At 43.2% G+C, this 20,915-nt stretch overlaps 1 protein-coding gene across 2 annotated transcripts in view; it reads left to right on the top strand.

The window, feature by feature from the left end:
* The window catches only part of LOC118369659 (PDZ domain-containing protein 8-like), a 70,474-nt gene extending 50,800 nt beyond the window's left edge, over window positions 1-19,674 (top strand). Inside the window, exons 4-6 of one of the 2 annotated variants that reach the window (XR_008095061.1) lie at window positions 14,359-14,521; window positions 14,676-17,200; window positions 17,724-19,674. Coding sequence is in view for 1 of the 2 variants with exons in the window: in XM_052498498.1 (XP_052354458.1) it covers window positions 14,359-14,521; window positions 14,676-16,939 (2,427 nt within the window). In the remaining variant the exon portion in view is untranslated. Of the gene's footprint in view, window positions 1-14,358; window positions 14,522-14,675 lie in introns of both variants that reach the window. The other variant, XM_052498498.1, reaches the window with a different exon arrangement.
* The last annotated feature ends 1,241 nt before the right edge of the window (window positions 19,675-20,915 follow it).

Genomic DNA, 20,915 nt, shown 5'->3' with positions numbered 1-20,915 from the left:
AGCTTCCCGACATACATACTATGGAAAGCCTTTGCGTGTCAAAAAAAGATGCAGTAGCACTGTCAAAGCTGTTCAAGAAACTCTGCAAGACGGTCTGTTTACAATACCGCGTTGGTAATAAAGCATCATTTGTTTGACCGCAACTTCTTGGGGTAGCTAGCTTTAGCTTGGTACCTAGCTAGCACCAATACAACCAGCCTGAAAACAATGACCAGTAGAAACTGCAGTCATTTTCATTATTCTTAGCAATGATTTAGTAGCATCATCTGATTACTTCCTTATTGAGCAAGTTACTGGTATTTCCTGCTTTAGTTTTGCTTTTTACTTACTTGAGTAAGTATTAGCTAGGTTGCCACTTGTTGTTCGCCTATAGAAATTGAACTTCAGAATATGAAAATTAATAGCTAGCCAGCTACTAAACCCTGTTACTCAAAGCTAACATTATAAGCAGCCAGCTAGCTTCTTCTGGCTAGTGAGGCTCGACCGGACCGGGTTATGTGTTGGGAAGCTATGCACAATAAGGATCAGGAACAATACTGGATTTTGAGGTTTGCTTTCAAACTAAAAGTATACCATTGATAGTAATGCCAATGAATACAAAGAGTAGAATTATGCCATACTTTTATATTGAAGGCTAACCGCAAAGTCCACTATTGTGGCTAATCCTTATTGTGGCTAGCTTCACATTGATGGGTCTGACCACCATTAATCAAATAAGAATTGTCTTATAAATGAGGGTTATTTTAGATGACACCTAGCTATATTGTTAGTTAGCTAACGATAGCTACTGAAACATTGTCGTTTTGCTGTTTTTGGGGAAGAAAAATATTTGCATCCATGAGATAGCAAGCTTTTTTTTAATGACCAGCGCTGTAGGTGCGCTAGACAACTTTACCAGCATCATAGCATATGTATCGATGAATTGTGACATATGAAATACGAGTGTAATCAATGAACGGGTTAAATTATTTTGTGACGTGCAGTCATATTCAGGTCCTGATTGGTCAACAAACTTATTTGACACGTCAAATAGCGTTATTTGACGTATCTTTTTTGACATGCAGAGATTCAAACGGCGTTCCATAGAAATCCTGGTTGAGAATGAAACGACTGAACAAATGAACAATGAAACAGCACAGCAAGTAAGTGAAAGAAATGGGTATTGATTATGTTTTACTGGTAATGGGAACATACGTAAATGCCAACAAAATAACTTTTTAGTTTGTGTGTGTAAACTTTATTTAACTTGGCAAGTCAGTTAAGAACTAATTCTTATTTACAATGACTGCCTACCACGACCAAACCCGGACGACGCTAGGCCAATTTTGCGCTGCCCTATGGGACTCCCAATCACGGCCGGATGTGATACAGCCTGGATTCGAACCAGGGACTGTAGTGACGTCTCTTGCACAGATGCAGTGCCTTAGACTGGTGCATCCAGGTGTGTGTGTTACCTATTTAACTGTACTAGAATGCTTAAAAGGCCACAAAAATTGTAAATATCGGTTATTGGTATAATTTTTTTGCAAGGAAAATATTGGATATAGGTGTCGGCCAAAAATGTAATATCAGTGCATCACTCCCAAAAATAGCTTCTGGACATCAGAACAGCAATTACTCACTTCGAACCGGAAGAAGATTTTTTTTATTTAATAAGTCCTACTCGAAGGATATACTGCTTCCCAGAGACCAGGCCCAAATCCCTGTCATTAGTGTGAAGAAAAGACAGGGATACATGGAGAAGGTCGGGGTGCCTTGTGAGAATTCGTAGTTGTCTATTTAACACCACAAACCAATGTGGGCACTAAGAATGCACTCAACGAGCTGTATAAGTCCATAAGCAAACAAGAAAATGCTAATCCAGACACGGCGCTCTTAGTGGCCGGGGACTTTAATGCAGGCAAACTTAAATCCTTTTTACCTCATTTCTACCAGCATTGTCACATGTGCAACCAGTGGGGGGGGGACTCTCGGCCAGCTTTACTCCATACACAGTGAAGCATACATAGCTCTCCCTCGCCTTCCATTTGGCAAATCTGACCTTAATTCTATCCTCCTGATTCCTGCTTACAAGCAAAACTAAAGCAGGAAGTACCAGTAACTTGCTCCAATAAGGAAGTAATCAGATTATACTACGCTACAGGACAGTTTTACTAGCACAGACTGGAATATGTTCCAGGATTCATCCAATGGCATTGAGGAGTACACCACCTCAGTCACCGGCTTCATCAATAAGTGCATCGATGACTTCATCCCCATAGTGACTGTATGTACATATCCCAACCAGAAGCCATGGATTATAGGCAACGTCCGAACCGAGCTAAAGGCTAGAGCTGCCGCTTTTAAGGAGCGGGGCACTAATCCGGAAGCTTATAAGAAATCCCGCTATGCACTCAGACAAACTATCAAACTGGCAAAGTGTCAATACAGAACTACGATTGAATCCTACTACACCGGCCCTGATGCTCGTCGGATGTGGCAGGACTTGCAAACTATTATGGACTACAAACCGAAACCTAGCCGCGAGCTGCCCAGTGACGCGAGGCAAGCAACACTGAAGCATGCATGAGAGCACCAGCTATTCCGGACAACTGTGTGATCACGCATTCCGTAGCCGATGTGAGCAAGACCTTTTAAACAGGTCAACATTCACAAGGCCGCAGGGCCAGATGGAGTACCAGGACATGTTCTCAGAGCAAGTGTCTACTGATATATTCAACCTCTCCCTGACCGAGTCTGTAATACCTACATGTTTCAAGCAGACCACCATAGACCCTGTGCCCAAGAATGTGAAGGTGACCTGCCTAAATGACTAGCACTAACGTCGGTAGCCATGAAGTGCTTTGAAAGGTGGGTCATTGCTCACATCAACACAATCATCCCAGAAACCCTAGACCCACACCAATTCTCATACCGCCTTAAACAGGTCCACAGATGAAGCAATCTCAATCGCGCTCAGCACTGCCCTTTCCCACCTGGATAAAAGGAACACCTATGTGAGAATGCTATTCATAGACTACAGCTCAGCATTCAACACCATAGTGCCCACAAAGGTCATCACTAAGCTAAGGACCCTGGGACTAAGCACCTCCTCCTGCAACTGGACTTTCTGACGGGTCCCCCCCAGGTGGTAAGGTAACAACACATACACCACGCTGATCCTCAACACCAGGGCCCCTCAGGGGTGCGTGCTTAGTTTCCTCCTGTACTCCCTGTTCACCCACAAATTTGTGGCCAAGCACAAATCTAACACTAACATTAAGTTTGCTTGACGACACCACAGTGGTAGGCCTGATCACCGACAACGATGAGACAGCCTATAGGGAGGAGGTCATAGACCTGCGAGTGTGGTGCCAGTACAACAACCTCTCCCTCAATGTGATCAAGACAAAGGAGCTGTTCGTGGACTACAGGAAAAGGAGGGCTAAACAGGCCCCCATTAATATTGACAGGGCTGTAGTGGAGCAGGTCGAGAGTTTCAAATTCCTTGGTGTTCACATCACCAACGAACTATCATGGTCCAAACATACCAAAACAGTCGTGAAGAGGGCACAACAATACATTTTCCCCCTCAGGAGTCTAAAACGATTTGGCATGGGTCCCCAGATCCTCAAAAAGTTCTACAGCTGCACCATCTAGAGCATCCTGACCGGTTGCATCACCGCCTGGTATGGCAACTGCTCGGCATCCGACCGTAAGGCGCTACAGAGGGTAGTGCATACAGCCCAGTACATCACTGGGGCTAATCTTCCTGCCATCCAGGACCTATATGCTAGGCGGTGTCAGAGGAAGACCCAAGAAATTATCAGACTCTATCCACCCTTATAAAAGTATGTTCTCTCTGCTACCGCACGGCAAGTGGTACTTGAGCACCAAGTCTAGGTACAAAAGGCTCCTTAACAGCTTCTACCCCCAAGCCATAAGACTCCTGAACAATTAATCAAATGACCACTCGGTCTATTTTCTATGCATAGTCACTTTACCCCTACCTACATTTACAAATGACCTCGATTAACCTGTACCTCCGCACATTGACTCGGCACCGGTACCCCCTGTCTATATCCTTGTTATTGTTTTGTAATTTTGTTACTTTCATTTTTTACTTTAGTTTAATTTGTAAATATTTTCTTAAACAATGCAGTTTAACAAATAGAGTTAAGGGCTTTTCACAGTAAGGTCTACACCTGTTGTATTCAGCGCATGTGACAAATACGATTTGATCGTTTGACACTAGTGACGCCCTAACGCCAGCCGAAAATAAGCCCTTAGACTCAAAGCAGATGAATCTTAGGCTATACAGTAGATCACACAGGTTGGCAAACTGCTCAGATGAACTGAAGGAGTACTTTAGTTTTGTATTCCATCTGACAATGTCCATGTTTTATCTTCTGTTTAACTTTATTCAGTTTGAAATGAATTGATGGTAATTGTAATTTCTTAGAATTTATTCTGCTTGCAGTTCATATTTCCTCTGTTCAAAACTGATAGTACACACGATGTGGAGTGCAAGTACAGCCCCAAAACAGAAGGCTAATAAAATGGCAAATGGAGAGACTGGTGCTGGAGGAGGTGCTGGAGGCTAGTTGGCAGGAGATGTTCTAATACACTGTGGTTAGCCAGACTGATACTGTGGCTGGACCAAACTAATGCACTGTGTTGCTGTTTACCTGCGGGCTCCAATCAGTTCCAAAAGCAAGCTGAGGAGATGCAAGGGGTTAATCAGGCAAGTCAGCCCTGAAAAGTTCCAGAGAGCTGAGTGGCACCTGGCGATCCTAGCTGCACGTTGGAGCTCAAAGGACGAAGAAGAAAGAATTAAATACCAATGTGATAAGGAAAAGAAAAAAAGTGTGTCATGCCATCCCTCTCTCTCTCTTTGCTGTTTGAAAGGAAATTGCTGATATGAGAGGTGGTGGTTTTATTTCCATTTTGGAAAACTGTTCAAGCATGATGCTGATGAGAGATAATTCTTTGGGCGTGAAGGACAATGGACATGCTATAAACGGACCTGAGTGGACTACGTGTGGGTGAAGAACCTACAAGGGAGGCTGTATATGCAAGTGCAAATTAGGAAGGGGGGGTGGACGAGTGAACGAGCACCTTTTTTGTGTTCGCTTCCGTCTCCATAACAACTCCTTTGTCCCCTTGCTTTTGAAGCCGGTCTGCTATCATAAGCCACAGTAGCAACATGAAAATTCAAAGAACCTCTTGATGACAAACACAAGCATAAATTTGACTGCAAGCTTTGTCAAAGATTAGAAAAAGGAAATAAAATTGTTTGCACTTTATATAGGTTCTTTCCACCTACTGTAGGTGCTCAAAGTGCTTAACATCGTAAGGGGAGAAACTCAACTCTTCCACCACCAATGTGTAGCAGCCACTTGGGTGATGCACGGCAACCATTTTGTGCCAGAACACTCACCACACATCTGCTGTCATGGTGGAGAGTGGTATATGCCAATCAGAGGGAACATTAGGTGGCTATGATTGAAAGGGGCCAGGTTGGGAAATTGGTCTGGACACCCGGGTTAACACCCCTGCTCTTACGATAAGTGAAAAGGGATTTTTTTATGACCACAAAGAGTCAGGACACCCGTTAACGCCTCATCTGAAAGACAGCACCCTACGCAGGGCAATGTCCCCTTCACTTCCCTCCAGTCTAAGGAGATTGCGTGCCCTCATCTGGTCTCCTTCCATCAAGGGACTGACCAGGACTGACCCTGCTTAGACAAGCCAGCAGTGGGATGCAGGGTGGTATGCTGAAACTTATTACCTTCTGGATCACTTGGTGGATTTTCAGATTGTGCTTCTCATCTGTAACTGTGTCATTTTATGCTCTCATTTCATATGTTGCTTACCCTCAGCTATTTTTTCTTTGAAGGTGTTGGAATCAGCTAAACTTTGAACATTGTGATATTAAATACTCTTTTTTTTTCCTGCTGTGTTATTGACTTGTTTATTGTTTACTCCATGTGTAACTCTGTGTTGTCTGTTCACACTGCTATGCTTTATCTTGGCCAGGTCGCAGTTGTAAATGAGAACTTCTTCTCAACTGGCCTACCTGGTTAAATAAAGGTGAAATAAAAAAAATAAAAATAAAAATGATAGATTTAGAACCATAGAATATAAGGAGTGAGATCTGTAGAAAGAGTGGCTGTGGAATGTGCTGGGTGGAAGGGAGGAGATCAAAGGATTGCTGTAGGGGAAGCAGATGGACCTCTTTGGATTAGGTGAAGGAGGGGTTGAGGTCAGTTCAGATCCCCTGAATGGCGTAATAAGGGTATACTACCCTTTTCCTGTGAAACCTTAAGATGTATGGATGTGAGAACGAGAGGAGTGTCTTAAGTGGGATATATATACCTGTGATGGTGAGAAATGTTTGGCTGTCTGAATACATCTGTGACGACCCTTTGGGAAGAATTAAACTTGGTTAAAGCTTCTCTAGTGTCCATGAGTTATTTACTCTGAAAAATAAGACCCTAACAAAGGTAATTCATCCTGAATAGGTTGCATCATTTAAACTTTTTTTTAAAAACCTTTGAGTCATTGATATCAGGACCGTTCATGCTTTCCTACTTTAATTTCAGTGTTTACTGATATGACAACATTGATTGGTTCAATGAATTCTGATGTTGAAATTGTAAGTGGGCTGGTGGAGATCAGGTAATACTGATTTAGAGTTTTGAGTTTTGACAAAAGAGAAAAGGGCAACCATGACAGGCAATAATTATATCAGTTACGTGTTTGCTTTCTCCTTCAATTAAAAGTCCAGCTTGCATTGCTTCGTATCCCAAACAGATTATTTATGAAACCTCCATTATGATACACAATAATATGTTAAACAGGCAGCCATAACCAGCCATATAAACCAATCACACTCTCTCAATCTCTCACACATTCTATTCTATATAGCAAAAAAACAGCCCAATCCAGCCAAACCATATGGAGACCTTTCAAATGGTTGGGGTCAACATGTTTTATTTACTGGTTTTTCATTTCATTCAAATTTGCAACTGTGATTTCCAAGTGTTTTTCTAAAGGAGCTAATCAACTTGAACAGTGCTGCTCATGTGGACCCCATAGCCAGTGGCCATCCAAGGCTCCTCCGATGGTGCCACTAATTGGACATGGCAGCGAATTGCTGCCTGCCTGCCTCGCAGGGACTTGTACCCTATAACCATACACAAATCGATCTGACATGTGGTATTAGATTAGATTACTGGGCAGCCTAGTGACCGGGAAAAGGATTTGTTTGCCCCAACCAGCATCCGGCAGATGCTCTGCTCACGTGCAACCCCTTGGACCACCCGAGCAGCGCATCGATGAAGCTGGTTTAGCTACGGCTGTGGCACTACTTGGCCTATAAACAGTATTATAAGGAAAATTGGAGGCAGTAGGAAAAGAAGGGGCTGGTATCGTTAACATGTTTTGCCTTTTGACAGAATAGTGAGATCACTGCAAGCATTTGTTTAGCATGTTTTGTCTAACCTCTCTAGTTTTGCACCTTTTTCCTCCTAATGTCATGATATTGCTGTGTTATAGTCAAGCATCTAACATGGTGTGTGTCTACACACGGACCTTCATTTAAGAAGTAGGGAGTGCTGCAATTGAACATCTATCTTGCTGCTTATCTAACATTGCTCTTTCATTGAATTTCACATGAATTTGTTCGGCTACATAATAACAAAGAATACACAGACACATAGTATCTACAAACTATTGAATACATTTTTCAGTACTGGCCAAGTCTTTGAGATTTGAATAAATACTATAACGTGATGAATCAAAGAAAATGTCTGACTGTATTCTTACTCAAGCGTAGGATGGGGCTACAGATTGTGTATTTAAAGCAGTGATAAGTGCTTAATAGTCATATTAACCTTTCATTTGTTCTCCAAGGCAGCACAGATATGAGAGGTTTGTTGAAATAGATAGTAAATTGTGCTATTTACATCTGGGCCATTCACTGTTGCTACACTGCCTGTTTGTTTTCTCCTCAGTGAGAAGCAACCAAGAGCTGTCTGTTCTCTTAGTCAATGTTAACTAGATTACTCTGTCGCTTCAGCTCAGGTTTGAGATAAATCTCCCACATAAAATAATAAAACAATGTAATTTGAGGGTACAAGGCCACAAAAAAATAACTTTAAAAATAAATGTTCCGTAGAATGGAGTTTTTTTAGTTTTTTTGGCACCCATTGTTTTTCATTAGTTGAATTTCAGGTCTGTTTTTGTTCAACACCATTATTTATATCCGCAGTCTATTCAATTTCTTACAGTGGAGGCTCCTCCTCAGAGGAAGGGGAGGACCATCCTCAGTGAAATTCATAAAAATAAAAAGTGAAACATAAAGGTTATCCTTTTTATAATTTAACTATGCTAAATATATTCATGTCATCAAATAATTGATTAAAACACACTGTAGCACCATAGTGTTGCCGGAGGACATCTAGTTTCCGTCCTCCTCTGAGTACCTTGACTTCAATACAAAACCTATTAGGCTCATGGTTCTCACCCCCTTCCAAAGGTTTAATTATGTCTTCCGGAGGACGTCCTCAAACCCATCAGAGCTCTTGCAGCATGAACTGATATGTTGTCCACCCAATCAAAATATCAGAGAATGAATCTGGTACTGCAAGCATAAGCTACAGCTAGTTAGCACTGAAGTGTATAAAATGTGGTGAGTAGTTGACTAAGAGAAAGACAATAGTTGAACTGGTTTGAACAAATTAGTTTCTTAAATTATGGAGAAGCAAGAGACAATTATATTTTGTTCACTTAGCTAGCGAATGCAGCTAGCTAGTTTAGCCTACTCAAACACCCGGCTCAAACAGAGCAGGATGTTATGTTAGCTGGCTGACTATGGCTATCCAACACTGGAACTCTTCCAAGTCAAGGTTTTATTGGTGTATTGCCACTGGGGCCTGCCGGTTTAACTGATTGCTGACTGTATACTTTACTGCATGATTGTAGCAGGTTTATTAACGCGTTACTACTAGTAGCTATGTTGACTATGACATTAGCTAACATGGTGACAACAATGTAGGCTGCCTGTAGAGGTTAGTGGTTATGATGTGAAGGTTTGCCTTGGAAAGTTTTTTTTTTTTTTTGCCTGGTCAGACAGCTGATGTGCCGTGTACTGAAGTCCACAAGCGAAGGGTAAAGGTGAGCGGAGGTGAGCGCGTCGGTGTAAGAAGGAATTTTACAACGGCCAGCCAAAATGATCATGCTGTTTAAGTGGCTGCTATCAATGTGAACTGTGTTTGCATGTGATTAGGGGTGCATTCATTCAGCCGGTTGTAAAACGTTTCTTAAACGGAAGCAAATGGCGAAACAGGGAAAAACATAACTGAATTTGTAGTAGCCTAAATCTATCTTTGTTTCATTGAGCTGGTTGAATGTAATATGAATGACAGTCATCCAATATGTTGTAATAGAAATAAGGCCATTATCATTTAAAAAAAATTTGTCCTCATCTTAGACGTCACTGACCACCACTGATTTCTTCATAATCAGAAACTTGTTTAATGACGCACATTATTTTTATGAATACTTGGATACTAACATCAACCTGAAACGATTACTAACGTCAAGCTGAAAATATATTTTAAGAGGTTATGCTGGTTTCTCTTATGTTAGTTGAATGAAGCATCAGTGAACATTAAACTGTAACACTGAAGGAGAGCTGTGGGACCGGGATCACATTCTCCAAATGAACGATTCACCCATTTTGACCGTTTTGTTGTTTTGTGCATCTCTGTGTGATGTTCGATCAATTTCCAGGGTCATTTCATGTGTTCATGTGTATCTGAGCTATTGGTGTTCAAGTAGGCAGAAATCTGTCCAGTATGACGTAGAACTGTGATAGTCTCATTACACTGGAAGTTAATAGGAATATGACTTAGATTGCAAGAACATCTATCATACATGTCAGATTTCAATGTTTTCTCTTGAAGGATCCATTGATCATATTTTTGCTGTATTCCTACCTCAAAAAATATATTTAAGAGGGTCCATCACATTTCTCCTATTTGTCTTCCTCTTCAATCCAGGTTACTTTGCATTGTGCCATTACGAATATCAGACTCCACTCTGTGGCACATCGATCTGCAGGTTGAAAATGGTGAGAGTGCGGTTTGTTTAGGTGATTTTTACAGCTTACTAGCTACGTTACATGCTGATATTAACTTTGGTATTATTGTGTATAGCTACGTTTGCAGCCGGCCCATGGAGCATTGCAAGTTTTGTAGTCGACTTGAGCTGCAACAGATTTCCACAATGATTTTCACGTGTTGATACCCACCTTATTATAATGACAAATGAAACATTTGTTCACACAAAACATTATTGTCACATTAGTGTTATTTAACACTAAGTTATAGGAATTAGTGGTTTGGGGTAGATTTTTCCATTTAATGAGCACCTGGGAGAGAGTAGTGGTCTTATTACTAAATTCAGTAGAGGTTCTCTATCTTGTCCGCCATGTGAGTGTTGTGCACATATCACGTGGGAGGGGAGAGGGCACTATTTGCACTTCACAAAAAACTCTGCTCTCGTATGCAGATGACCCAGGGGGTGGAGGAGGAGGCAGATTGGACAGCGGCATCGCTCGAGCAACAGGTGTATACACAAGGATACTGTGTTTATCAGCACAATGGCTTCAATGACTGTCCCTCAACACCTACACACACACACACACACACACACACACACACACACACACACACACACACACACGCTCTGCAGTAAACCATCCATGTACCTCAAACGTTGATGTCACTTGGCATATTTGCTCAAATCTTGGCATCTGCTACATGGGTAATTTGTTTCTCACCAATTGTAGTTTCAGATGGCCTGTCATTACAATTGCAGTGCACAATGTCACGTATTTATACATTTTGTTCAACGGCAATGTGTTAGCTTAGCAGAGCATACAATTGTGTTTGTGGGTGTATTGTGGTTTTTAGTGTGATGCTTCCTGTAGTGTACATGGGACCCTGTGAACAGTAAATGAACAAAAGATGCAGTAGAGTTGTATTCGTCATAAATGGTGTTGACTCACCAAACTTACTACCTTTACAGAAAAATATATGATCACCGCATAGCTTAGTGCATGGTGAACATTTTTCCAAATGGGTACTTGAAGTGCTGTAACTTAGAGATACAAGCATAGATTTATTCTATCATGTATTTTGCTGCTGCCCCTCAACTTCGTCATCTAACTGCACAGCTTTCTAGTGTTATGTCACTGCATTTACATGTCACTCAAGGCAAAATGGTAACATCTTTTACGCCCAGCTCCAGGGGACAGTTATGCTGATGAATGAATATTCTTCCTCGGGAGGTGTGTGGCCTCTTCAGCTAATGACAGATAGGCCATCTGTGGGCCAGACCTTCTGATCTTTAGGGACTGTGTACAGCAGCGGTGTAAATGGATGTGGAGCGGGCACTGCACGCCACGGCCCTGGTGAGAGGCAGCAGCCGTTTACCTGCTCCCTGACGTTATTGGCCTGGCTAAATCCTACGCAGCTCCCACCGTCTCCTCCGTAATTGCCCTTTAGTTGGTGTTCATCCTTGCAAGTAAACCATAATTGCCGCTCAATGACGCCTCTCTGTGAGCGTTTTAGGATAATGAAGCCCCCTCTGTTGGGGAAAACGGGGACATTGACACAGGATGTCTCTCTCAGGGTGTTGCCGTAGAACAGTCATAACAGAGAGTATTCGCTCTTTCTTCTTTTGTTTAGTCTTACTAAATACTCTGTAGTTCTAGTGAGCGCCTTCAAGAGGTGACAGGCCTATCAGATGAATAGGATGTGTAGGAGATCTGTTTAAGGCATACATATGAGCATCAAGCCTAACCCTCCTGCTGAGCTTTATCACAAAGTATTGATACCGTGAAACACTCACTACTGGTGCAGTAACATGAAAACCATTTTTGTTTGAATGCTTTTTAGGTTTGTGTCTGACTGAATGGCTAATGCAGAGATCAGTATTTCTTCAGGATGGATGCTGAAACACATGAGGGTCCAGCTGATGGTTTTCACTCAATTGAATTTGCTTAGTGACTATAGCAGTGTATAGCAGGCCATTCGATCTGATGTTCAATTGTCTTTTGTCAGTCGCAGCCTTGTGTGTGATTTGCGATTGACATGCATCATAACCAGCGACTGAAGTGGAGTGCAATGCTTTCAGAGGCAGACATCCCCAGATGAAAGCCTCAGGTTTAGATCACACAGCGTTTCCTCTCCTGGCACAAAGAAGATATTAGCCTCAGTAATAGCAGCAGCACCCTTGATATTCACTCCTGCCCAGCTACTTGTTGAGCTTGAATTGCTTTATTTATTTGTCTGTAAGTGGTTTCAGACCCTCTTCTGAATCTCACTGGCCTCTTCCATTAGAAAGGGGGAAAAATGTGTTTTCTTTGGCAAGATTGTGCCCCATAGTTTGACTTTCCTACATACAATATATGTATTGTTTCCTGCTCAATTATGACAAGACCATGCTGTCAACTCTGATGGAAGAGTTTTGACACATATGAAAAATTGGCTTTGTGTGAGAGAGTATATGCCAGCAGCCAAATGCCTAATATCAGAACTCAGAATCAAATATTGCTTGCGCGGGCCAGCTATTCATGAGACACTACCAAATGGCTACTCAAAGATACACAGTGTTCTTCATCATTGACTTGTGCACAATGTAGCCTAACATGGCAATACCTTGACGATTTATAGGCTCTTGTGCACATTTTGTTGTCTTTACAGCTGCCGTACATCGTTGGGTGAACTTAGTGTTTTATTTGCTTTGCAGCCCTCATTGTTTCCCCACTAACACCTGTTGGCTTTTAAATGTAATTAGGGCATTCTAGGAAAGGGGGTGCAATGTGGCCAGATCCGGATGAGCCTTGAGGCAGGGACCTGCATTAAATTAATTAGGAAAGTTTCAAATGAAAAGGCAGGTTCCTTGGTCTACAGGATTTAGAGACCGGTAATAGGACTGACTGAACAACTGTTGTCCACACCATATTCCTGTCAGTTGCCACCATTGTGACGAGGCCTACAGGCTATTTTTATGGTTCACACACTATTTGTTATGTTTCTATAGTACTGGAAGTCTTTTTAAACCACGTGTGAACATAGTCAAGATAATCAGCAATACTGTATGATTGCACAATCGTTTGATTTCCAAATGTTTGTACAACAGTAAATTGTTTTTTTTGTCGTAAAAATACCTGAAACATTTTTAATAGAAGTAGAGACCATTATGAGCTGTTCTTGCCTACCGTGTCACATTGTGATAGACCCACATGTAGCTTAGGTTCTGGACTGATCTCTTTATTGCCAAATTTCTCCTGAAGGTCCTTATCCAAGGTTTGAAATCATCCGTCAGCTTCAAATGAATCAACTACCCTCTGCTTGTCAACTCGTATAGAACATCTGCTTCTTCATCCCCGCCCCTAACTCGATCAGTGCCCTCCTCGAGAATTAGAACAAATGACAGCTGGGAAATTACAGTCGTTTGTCGCCGTCTCTCTGGGTTCTCTGAGTCCCCTCTGTCTCCCAGACCACTTCCCCTCCTACCTATCCCCTCTTCTTCCTCTCCTCCCACAACCATCAATCTCTCATCACATTTGACCTCACATTCAAGATCTGACAGACATCAACTTCCTCCACAATTCTATAGTTGTGTTGGTGTGTATGCCATTTTGATAGTTGGAATCGTCCCATGATGACATGGTATTATGAGAATCTGCATAGAAGAGGGGGGGACTCTACATTAGAAGTACTGCACTATAGCAACACGTTGTCATGTTGCATTGGCCCAGGGAGACACAAAGCAGGTTGCCCCGACATCATAACAGGTGCATGGTGGGATACGTGACTTGTGCTCAATGTGCTGTGACAGTGATTGAGGCATCTGGTAAACTCCAGGGGTGAAATTGACCCATAATTGCAGACCTTCCTTTATCTCCAAATTAGCATGCAGTGTTTTACCGTCATCTAACCCGGAGTGTGGAGGCAGACTTCTTGTTCTGAAACATTAGTCTTCTCTCTTTATATACTATATACCATTTAGTCCTCTGCTATAAATGGAGGCCCTCACCAGAAGCTGCGTGTTTACTTAATGTCTAGAAATGAACTTCTTCAACTAGGTCTCATATTGTTGTTTATTTGTATGCTGTAAGGGTATGCTGCCGTTAACATTCTTCAATTTAACGGTTTTGTGATGGTTTAAGGCAGAGTAGCCTACAGGATAAGGCTTACTGCATTTTCTTCACTGTTCTGAAATCCATAGCAAGCTTAAAGTGATGCTAAGTTGAAAGTTCTAATGTGTGTTCGTTTCTCTCTGTCTGTGTGTGTGTTTCAGACGGAGGTGATCAAAGGACCCTTTGGCAATGTGGGTATGACGTTCAGGCACGTCCCTGCCTGTGAGGGTGACGCAGTCCATGTCAGCATCGAGACGGTCACTCCCAACTCTCCTGCTGCCCTGGCAGACCTGCAGAGGGGCGATCGACTCATCGCCATTGGAGGTAAGACCCTAAAACCATGCAACATAACTAGCATGATCTGGCAACCCGGAGAATGTTTGAAGTGACTTAAGATCAGAAACATACAATAACACTGGAATGCATGTTGTTTTGGTATATAAATATGACTTTAACATGTTATTTTTCTTCCGGGCAGGTGTCAAAGTGACATCCTCTGTCCAAGTGCCCAAACTGCTGAAGCAGGCGGGGGACAGGGTGCTGGTCCTGTACGAGAGGCCTGTGCGTCACCAGAGTCCCACCGTGGGCCTGGGAGCCCTCCAGGAGGGGCTGGGCCAGCTAGAGGAGCCCAGCTTCATCCCTCCGCCGGGGGGCTATGAGGAGGACCCGGCCCCCATCACCACACTCGCCGACATAGCCGACAGCAAAGACATGGACTGTGAGTATGAAGACTTGACTGTGGACCCCAAGCCTAACCCCCTTAGCAGTAGCGCGGAGGCCAAGGAGGATTTCCTGTCCGTAAACCAAAGCCCCAAAAGGACTGTGACCAATCTGGCCTCAAAACCCCTCGGCAGCATATCGCCCATCCTCAACCGTAAAATGAACCTGGCAGGGCTTCAGTCGCCGGCCAGATCCCCACCCACACCGAAGCCCTCGCCACACAAGAGCATTGAGCCTGGAGAGGGGCCACAGCGCCCCACCGGCCCCCCTCCACCCCCACCCACTCGCCCGCCGGTGCCTCCTAGACCCCACATTAAATTAACGTCCGCCTCTTCTGAAACCCAAAGTCTGCTGGAGGGGAGTGAAGCTACCAACGGGGCTGAGAGAACTCCAGAAAAGACTCAAACACACTCCACTGGAAGCAATGGTGACAAAGGCAGTGTTTTGACGACTCCTGTGAAACAGCCCGAACCAAAGCCAGCAGTCAAAGCACCCGAACCCTGCGAAGAGCCGCCAGCGCCCCCCTCCACTCCCAGCAAGCAGGACCTGGCCAAAGACAAGGTTTCTGAGAGCTCCATCAACACCCGAGACAGCATGGAGGATCACTCAATGTGGGAGTCCTCAGAGATGATGTTCCGCAACCGGACGGCCCACTGGGGCCATGCCTCTGTGGTGTTAGAGGTGGAAAGCAACCATAAGTACCTTAACGTGGCACTGTGGTGCAAAGACCCCTTCAAGCTGGGCAGCCTTCTGTGTCTGGGCCACGTCAGCCTGACACTGGAGCACGTGGCCCTGGAGTGTCTGTCCACGTCCTCATCTGAGTACCAGAGCACCTTCAGGCTGGAAGCCCCAGAGCCCAGGGCCAGCGTCAGCCGCACCGCCCTGCGCAGCCTCAGCACCCACAAGGGCTTCAACGAGAAGCTGTGCTACGGAGACATCATCCTCAACTTCAGCTACCTGGCTGATGGAGAGTCAGAGACGTGCGGCGGGCTGGCGGAGCGGGAGAAGAAGGCCAGTATGCCGGACGAGGAGCTGAGGGAGAGGGAGAGGGAGCAGCCTTCCTCTATTCCCAGTGATGATCTGGCCTACAGCACCATGCAGCTGGTGGAGGTGCGCCACAACTTCCAGGACACCCAGTTCCAGAACCCCACCTGGTGCGAGTACTGCAAGAAGAAGGTGTGGACCAAGGCTGCCTCCCAGTGCATGATCTGTTCCTACGTCTGCCACAAGAAGTGCCAGGAGAAGTGCCTGGCCGAGCACCCTCTCTGCGTGGCCGCCACAGACCGACGCAGTGCCGACCCGGAGGCTAAGTCCACCATCAACCGCGCCACCACAGGCCTCAGCCGCCACATCATCAACACCGGCTCCCGTCTGCTCAACCTCCGCCAGGTACCCAAGAGCCGGCTGGCAGAGCAAGCGGCTGACGTTGTGCCTGACGTGGTGCACACCCCCGACATCTCAGACAACGAGAGCAGCGATACAGAAACCTATGCCGGGGCCAGCCCCTCCAAGCATGCAGCCGGCGTCACCACCAAGCTGGTAAGGAGGGAGGGAGGACTTGATGACAGTGTATTCATCGCGGTGAAGGAGATTGGCCGGGACCTGTACCGGGGCCTTCCCACCGACGAGCGCTCGCAGAAACTGGAGCTGATGCTGGACAAGCTGCAGCAGGAGATCGACCAGGAGCTGGAGCACAACAACGCCCTGATGCAGGAGGAGAGGGAGACTGGGGACGCCCGGAAGAAGGCTCTGATCACGGCCGCCCTGGCCAAGTCTGGGGAGAGGCTCCAGGCTCTCACCCTGCTCATGATCCACTACCGGGCAGGCATCGAGGACCTGGAGTCTGTGGATAGTGCCGGCACCTCCCCCTCGGAGCCACATGGCCTCCAGGCCAAGGGCGGGGCCTTGGAGGAGGCAATACTGGGGACAGAGGTTTATGACAGTGACATATGCAGCCCAGTGGAGGCTCAGCTGCTGGATGACATCACAGAGGAGCAGATTTGTGTGGAGGCGCTCCACTAGAGAGGATGAGGCATGGGCTTGAGACTTACAACAAAATCATTGGAATCTTTTTCTTTGGGGGTGGTGGGGTTTAGGTTACCATCTGAAGATTATCTGAAGTGGTCTGGTGAGGGTGCAATTGTTGTTTTGTAAACCAATCGGTCATGCGATTCATTCTTGTTTTTTTTTCTAGTTTTCTTAGTCATACTTTTAAAGGGAAGCTGGAAAGCTAGATTGTGACCTGCTTCAATTGGCATTAAGAGCAGTCTCCCAAGTCAATCTGTAAGTGCTTGGATTCAATAAAAGTTGAAAACATACTGTACATTAATATTCCATTCTATTTTAGCTTTTATTGACGTTAATTCATTTGTTTTCCTTACAAGGCACCTTGAAACAAAACATATTTTCCTATTGCTTGAAAATGTGAGCTTAAATGTTTGTATTCAATGTTTTAAATGGAACTGTTTGATATTTTATCACTTCAAGTTACAGCAACCACTTTTCAAATTTGGCATAAGATTACAATCAAAATGTGATCACCATAGCAGGAGCTATGCAAATTGCAAATGGTTCTGTTTTTATCTAAATTGTCTTTGGGCAAGGAAATAAATATTAGTGTAAAATATATATATATATATATGTATATGTATATATATAATATACTGTATATACTCAACCATATGGAAATGTGTTTTGTTTCAGATTATGTACTTCATGTCAGTCATATCTTCTGTTTGAGTACTTTTAATTAATGCATAATCAAGTTTTTGAGGTCACCCATGACTTTTCTCTTCTTTTTTTTTAGTTTTTGGAGGTTCTGGAACTACAAGCTCATGTGATAATTCAATGAAATGGGCAATAATGTGGGGAAGATAGTGGTCTATCCCTGTCATCCTCGGTTTAGTGTTTGTCACCGAGGCCAAACATGTTTGACTATGTATATGACCCATTGTTTAACCAGCATATTAACTGTACATGTTATTACTTTCTGTTACTTGTTTTCTGGGGGAAGGGATATAGGGATGTAATAGTTGTTTCTAATTAAGTTATTTGATTAAGCACCTGTTTTCTTACCCCCCGTCCAAATGGTTTATTTGTATGGATATAATAACCCTGGACTAAAACTCAACTCAAATATGATGGTGGTGGTGGTTTTATCCGATCATGTTACTTGAGACTAAATGCTTGCTGTTCAAATTCTTATTGATAGATGCAAAGTATTTATGTATTTATGGCAGAAAATTCATTTATTTGGTTAATTTTGTGATGAGTGTTGTTGTGTAAGATACAGGAACACGTGGATTTCTTTTTGTTTTATTGTATGTATATCGGTCTTTATTTATGTGGTTTGGTGACGGGTGTTGGGTCTGATTTTGATAAATACTCAGAGCAGTTAGGCTGTGATTGTGTAAAGTTCTTGGCCTTTGAAAGTTGTTCTCAATTATGGACGAATGTATGTCCATTTCTATGTATGTGTAAATACAGTCCAGCACAAACCCTCTACAGAAATGCAACCACTGTTGTACCCCAATACAGTGATGTCATCATGACAGGCCACAAACAAACTCCATACAAAACTATTACAACTGTTGTAAGGCACAGAAGGAAAAGCTCTGCTTTTAGGATAAGGAAAGCGTAATTCTCTTCTCAAGGGACCCAAAGCCACTGGATAGGATCACTACGGGTGTGCCCGAATACCCATAGCTATACTCCTAAATAGTAGGCTGTTTGAATATGCGGGGAAAAAATAATGTTTTTTAGTATGTGAAATGTTGAAAATCTAGTATACTTTAAATGCCCCGATGTCATACTCATTTCAGCTTTTTTATCTAGTCGAATACGCTGCACACTACTGAGGAAGAGAATTGTCTTTTCACGCCCACGTTTGTTCGAGAACAACTGATAATCAGAATAAGGAGCACGCCTTACAAAGAATATTAAATGGTGGGGAACAAGCGCGCATTCCATGGCGCCTTCTCAGTATGGATGAGTAGTATGTTGATATTTGTTGCTGACTGCATACGTTTGTACTCAACAGTATGTTCTAAATAGTATGTAGTACGATTAGTACACCGTATGCAGTTTAAGTAGTAGGCAAGCAGGATTTCGACACAGCCTATGACTTCTATTCTATTCTCACCAGGCTCATTGAAATCACAGTGCGTTTCTGTGGCTGTGCTGCCATTGCTTCAGCATAGGACCAGAGATGGTGAAGTGGCTCTTTGGGTCAGACAGGAGATGGAAGAAAAAGGGTGAAGGGGAAAGAAAGCTAAACTAAATTCTGTGCAATAGACGTGATGCTCTTGTTGAAGCTGGCTTGGCTGCTACTTGTTGATCTCTCTTCAATTGTTGTATATTCAGATTGTCGTGCAATATTTTTGTAGGAAATGAAGACAAAAGTGATAATCGGGAAAGGATTCTTCAGTTTTCTATTTCTCTCCATAGAAAACCGTATCTGACCGTTAGGTAACTTGGGACCCCTGGGCTGGAATTGAGCTCATGAGAAGAGTAAACAAAACCACATTTTGGGCTGTCATGCTACTTCTGCTGCTGTTGTAACTCTGTACTCTCTAAACCCATTCGTACGCTCCTGATCTGTCTCTCCCTACGATTCACAGTATACTAACATAGTGTCATGGCTTTCTGCTGCGGAATTTTGTTTTTGTAAGAGGGACGTTGTACACGGTTCTAGACATGGATCATGTGATGAAGCGCTATTGTACATGGCCTCAATAAAAAAGCTCACCTGAAGTCCATTTGAGTTCCTGTGTGTTCCTACTCTAAATACTCTTTGAATTAAGCAATACTGAACTCATTCTGAAGGTACTGTAAGACTTTAAGGTATTTTCTCAGTCAGTTTAACATTACGTTGGTCTAATGGCCTTTCTCTCACACTGGCCTGTTCTGTAGACACAGGGAAAGACAGCACAAGACCGATGGCTGTCTTTTAACTGTTAAGGTTCCTTGGTTGAATGGGAAATCATTGTTTATATTTGACAGTTCCTTGGTGGAATGGGAAATCATTGTTTGAGCATCTGGTAAGTAATTGGAGCCCAGTGGTGAGATGGACATGATGATTAGAGTGTGTTGTCTCAAACATGGGGAACTGGTGACACCCCCCTATCCTCAGTCTGCTCCCCCAACATCCTCATGTCTCCCACTACTGCTTCCAAGACATCAAGAAAAGGTGTAATTTCTCCTCAGTCAACAACAATTAATCGTATAAAAAAAACATGACTCAAACTTAGGTTGGTTGAATGTACTGTTTAAAAATGAAAAGTAAATGGACATCCAATGTTAATGTTAACATATTCCATCCAAACACGTTTTCAGAGTATACAACATTTATTTTTGTTTCCCATCCCCACTGAGTATCAACATATATTACACAATCGGCACACTTTACACGTAAACAACCAGTCCAGATTATAAAATGTCAACATTAGTTTTTTTGTACCAGTTAGTAAGTATTTGATATACACACAAACCAATGACATACATGTCAGAAGGCACACACACCAACATGAGCACACACACATTTTTGTGCATGTGTGCAATACATTTCGCACCTAAACAAATGACAACAAAATATATTAATCTCCACAATATATAATCAATTATGTAACCTACATGACCCAACAATGTATTGCAAAATAACGACAACCTCTCAGAATAGTAGCCATCTTCACATAAAAATATTTTCATTAAGGGTGCGGCGAATTTAAATATACATTTTAGAAAATAATGAAACTAATATTGGTAAGTATCTCAGTCAACTCCAACACAGACAATTTTGCTTATATCATTAATATACAATGAAACTCATTCTAGTGTCCATTCAAACAGACCTGCAATCCAGCAAACCCAGGGTTCGGCAAATAACAGTCCATATACTTCAAAATGCAATCTTATTTGACATTTTGAATATGGGTTATTGTGCTTTTCTGTGGCAAGGGCATTAAAGTATTTTCAAAGATTTTTACATATTTCCAGGATA

This window comes from Oncorhynchus keta, chromosome 36 (genome assembly GCF_023373465.1).
Source record: "Oncorhynchus keta strain PuntledgeMale-10-30-2019 chromosome 36, Oket_V2, whole genome shotgun sequence".
Lineage (NCBI taxonomy): Eukaryota > Metazoa > Chordata > Actinopteri > Salmoniformes > Salmonidae > Oncorhynchus > Oncorhynchus keta.
Note: the sequence above shows the minus strand (reverse complement) of the source record. Positions and strands in the feature narration are given on the sequence as shown.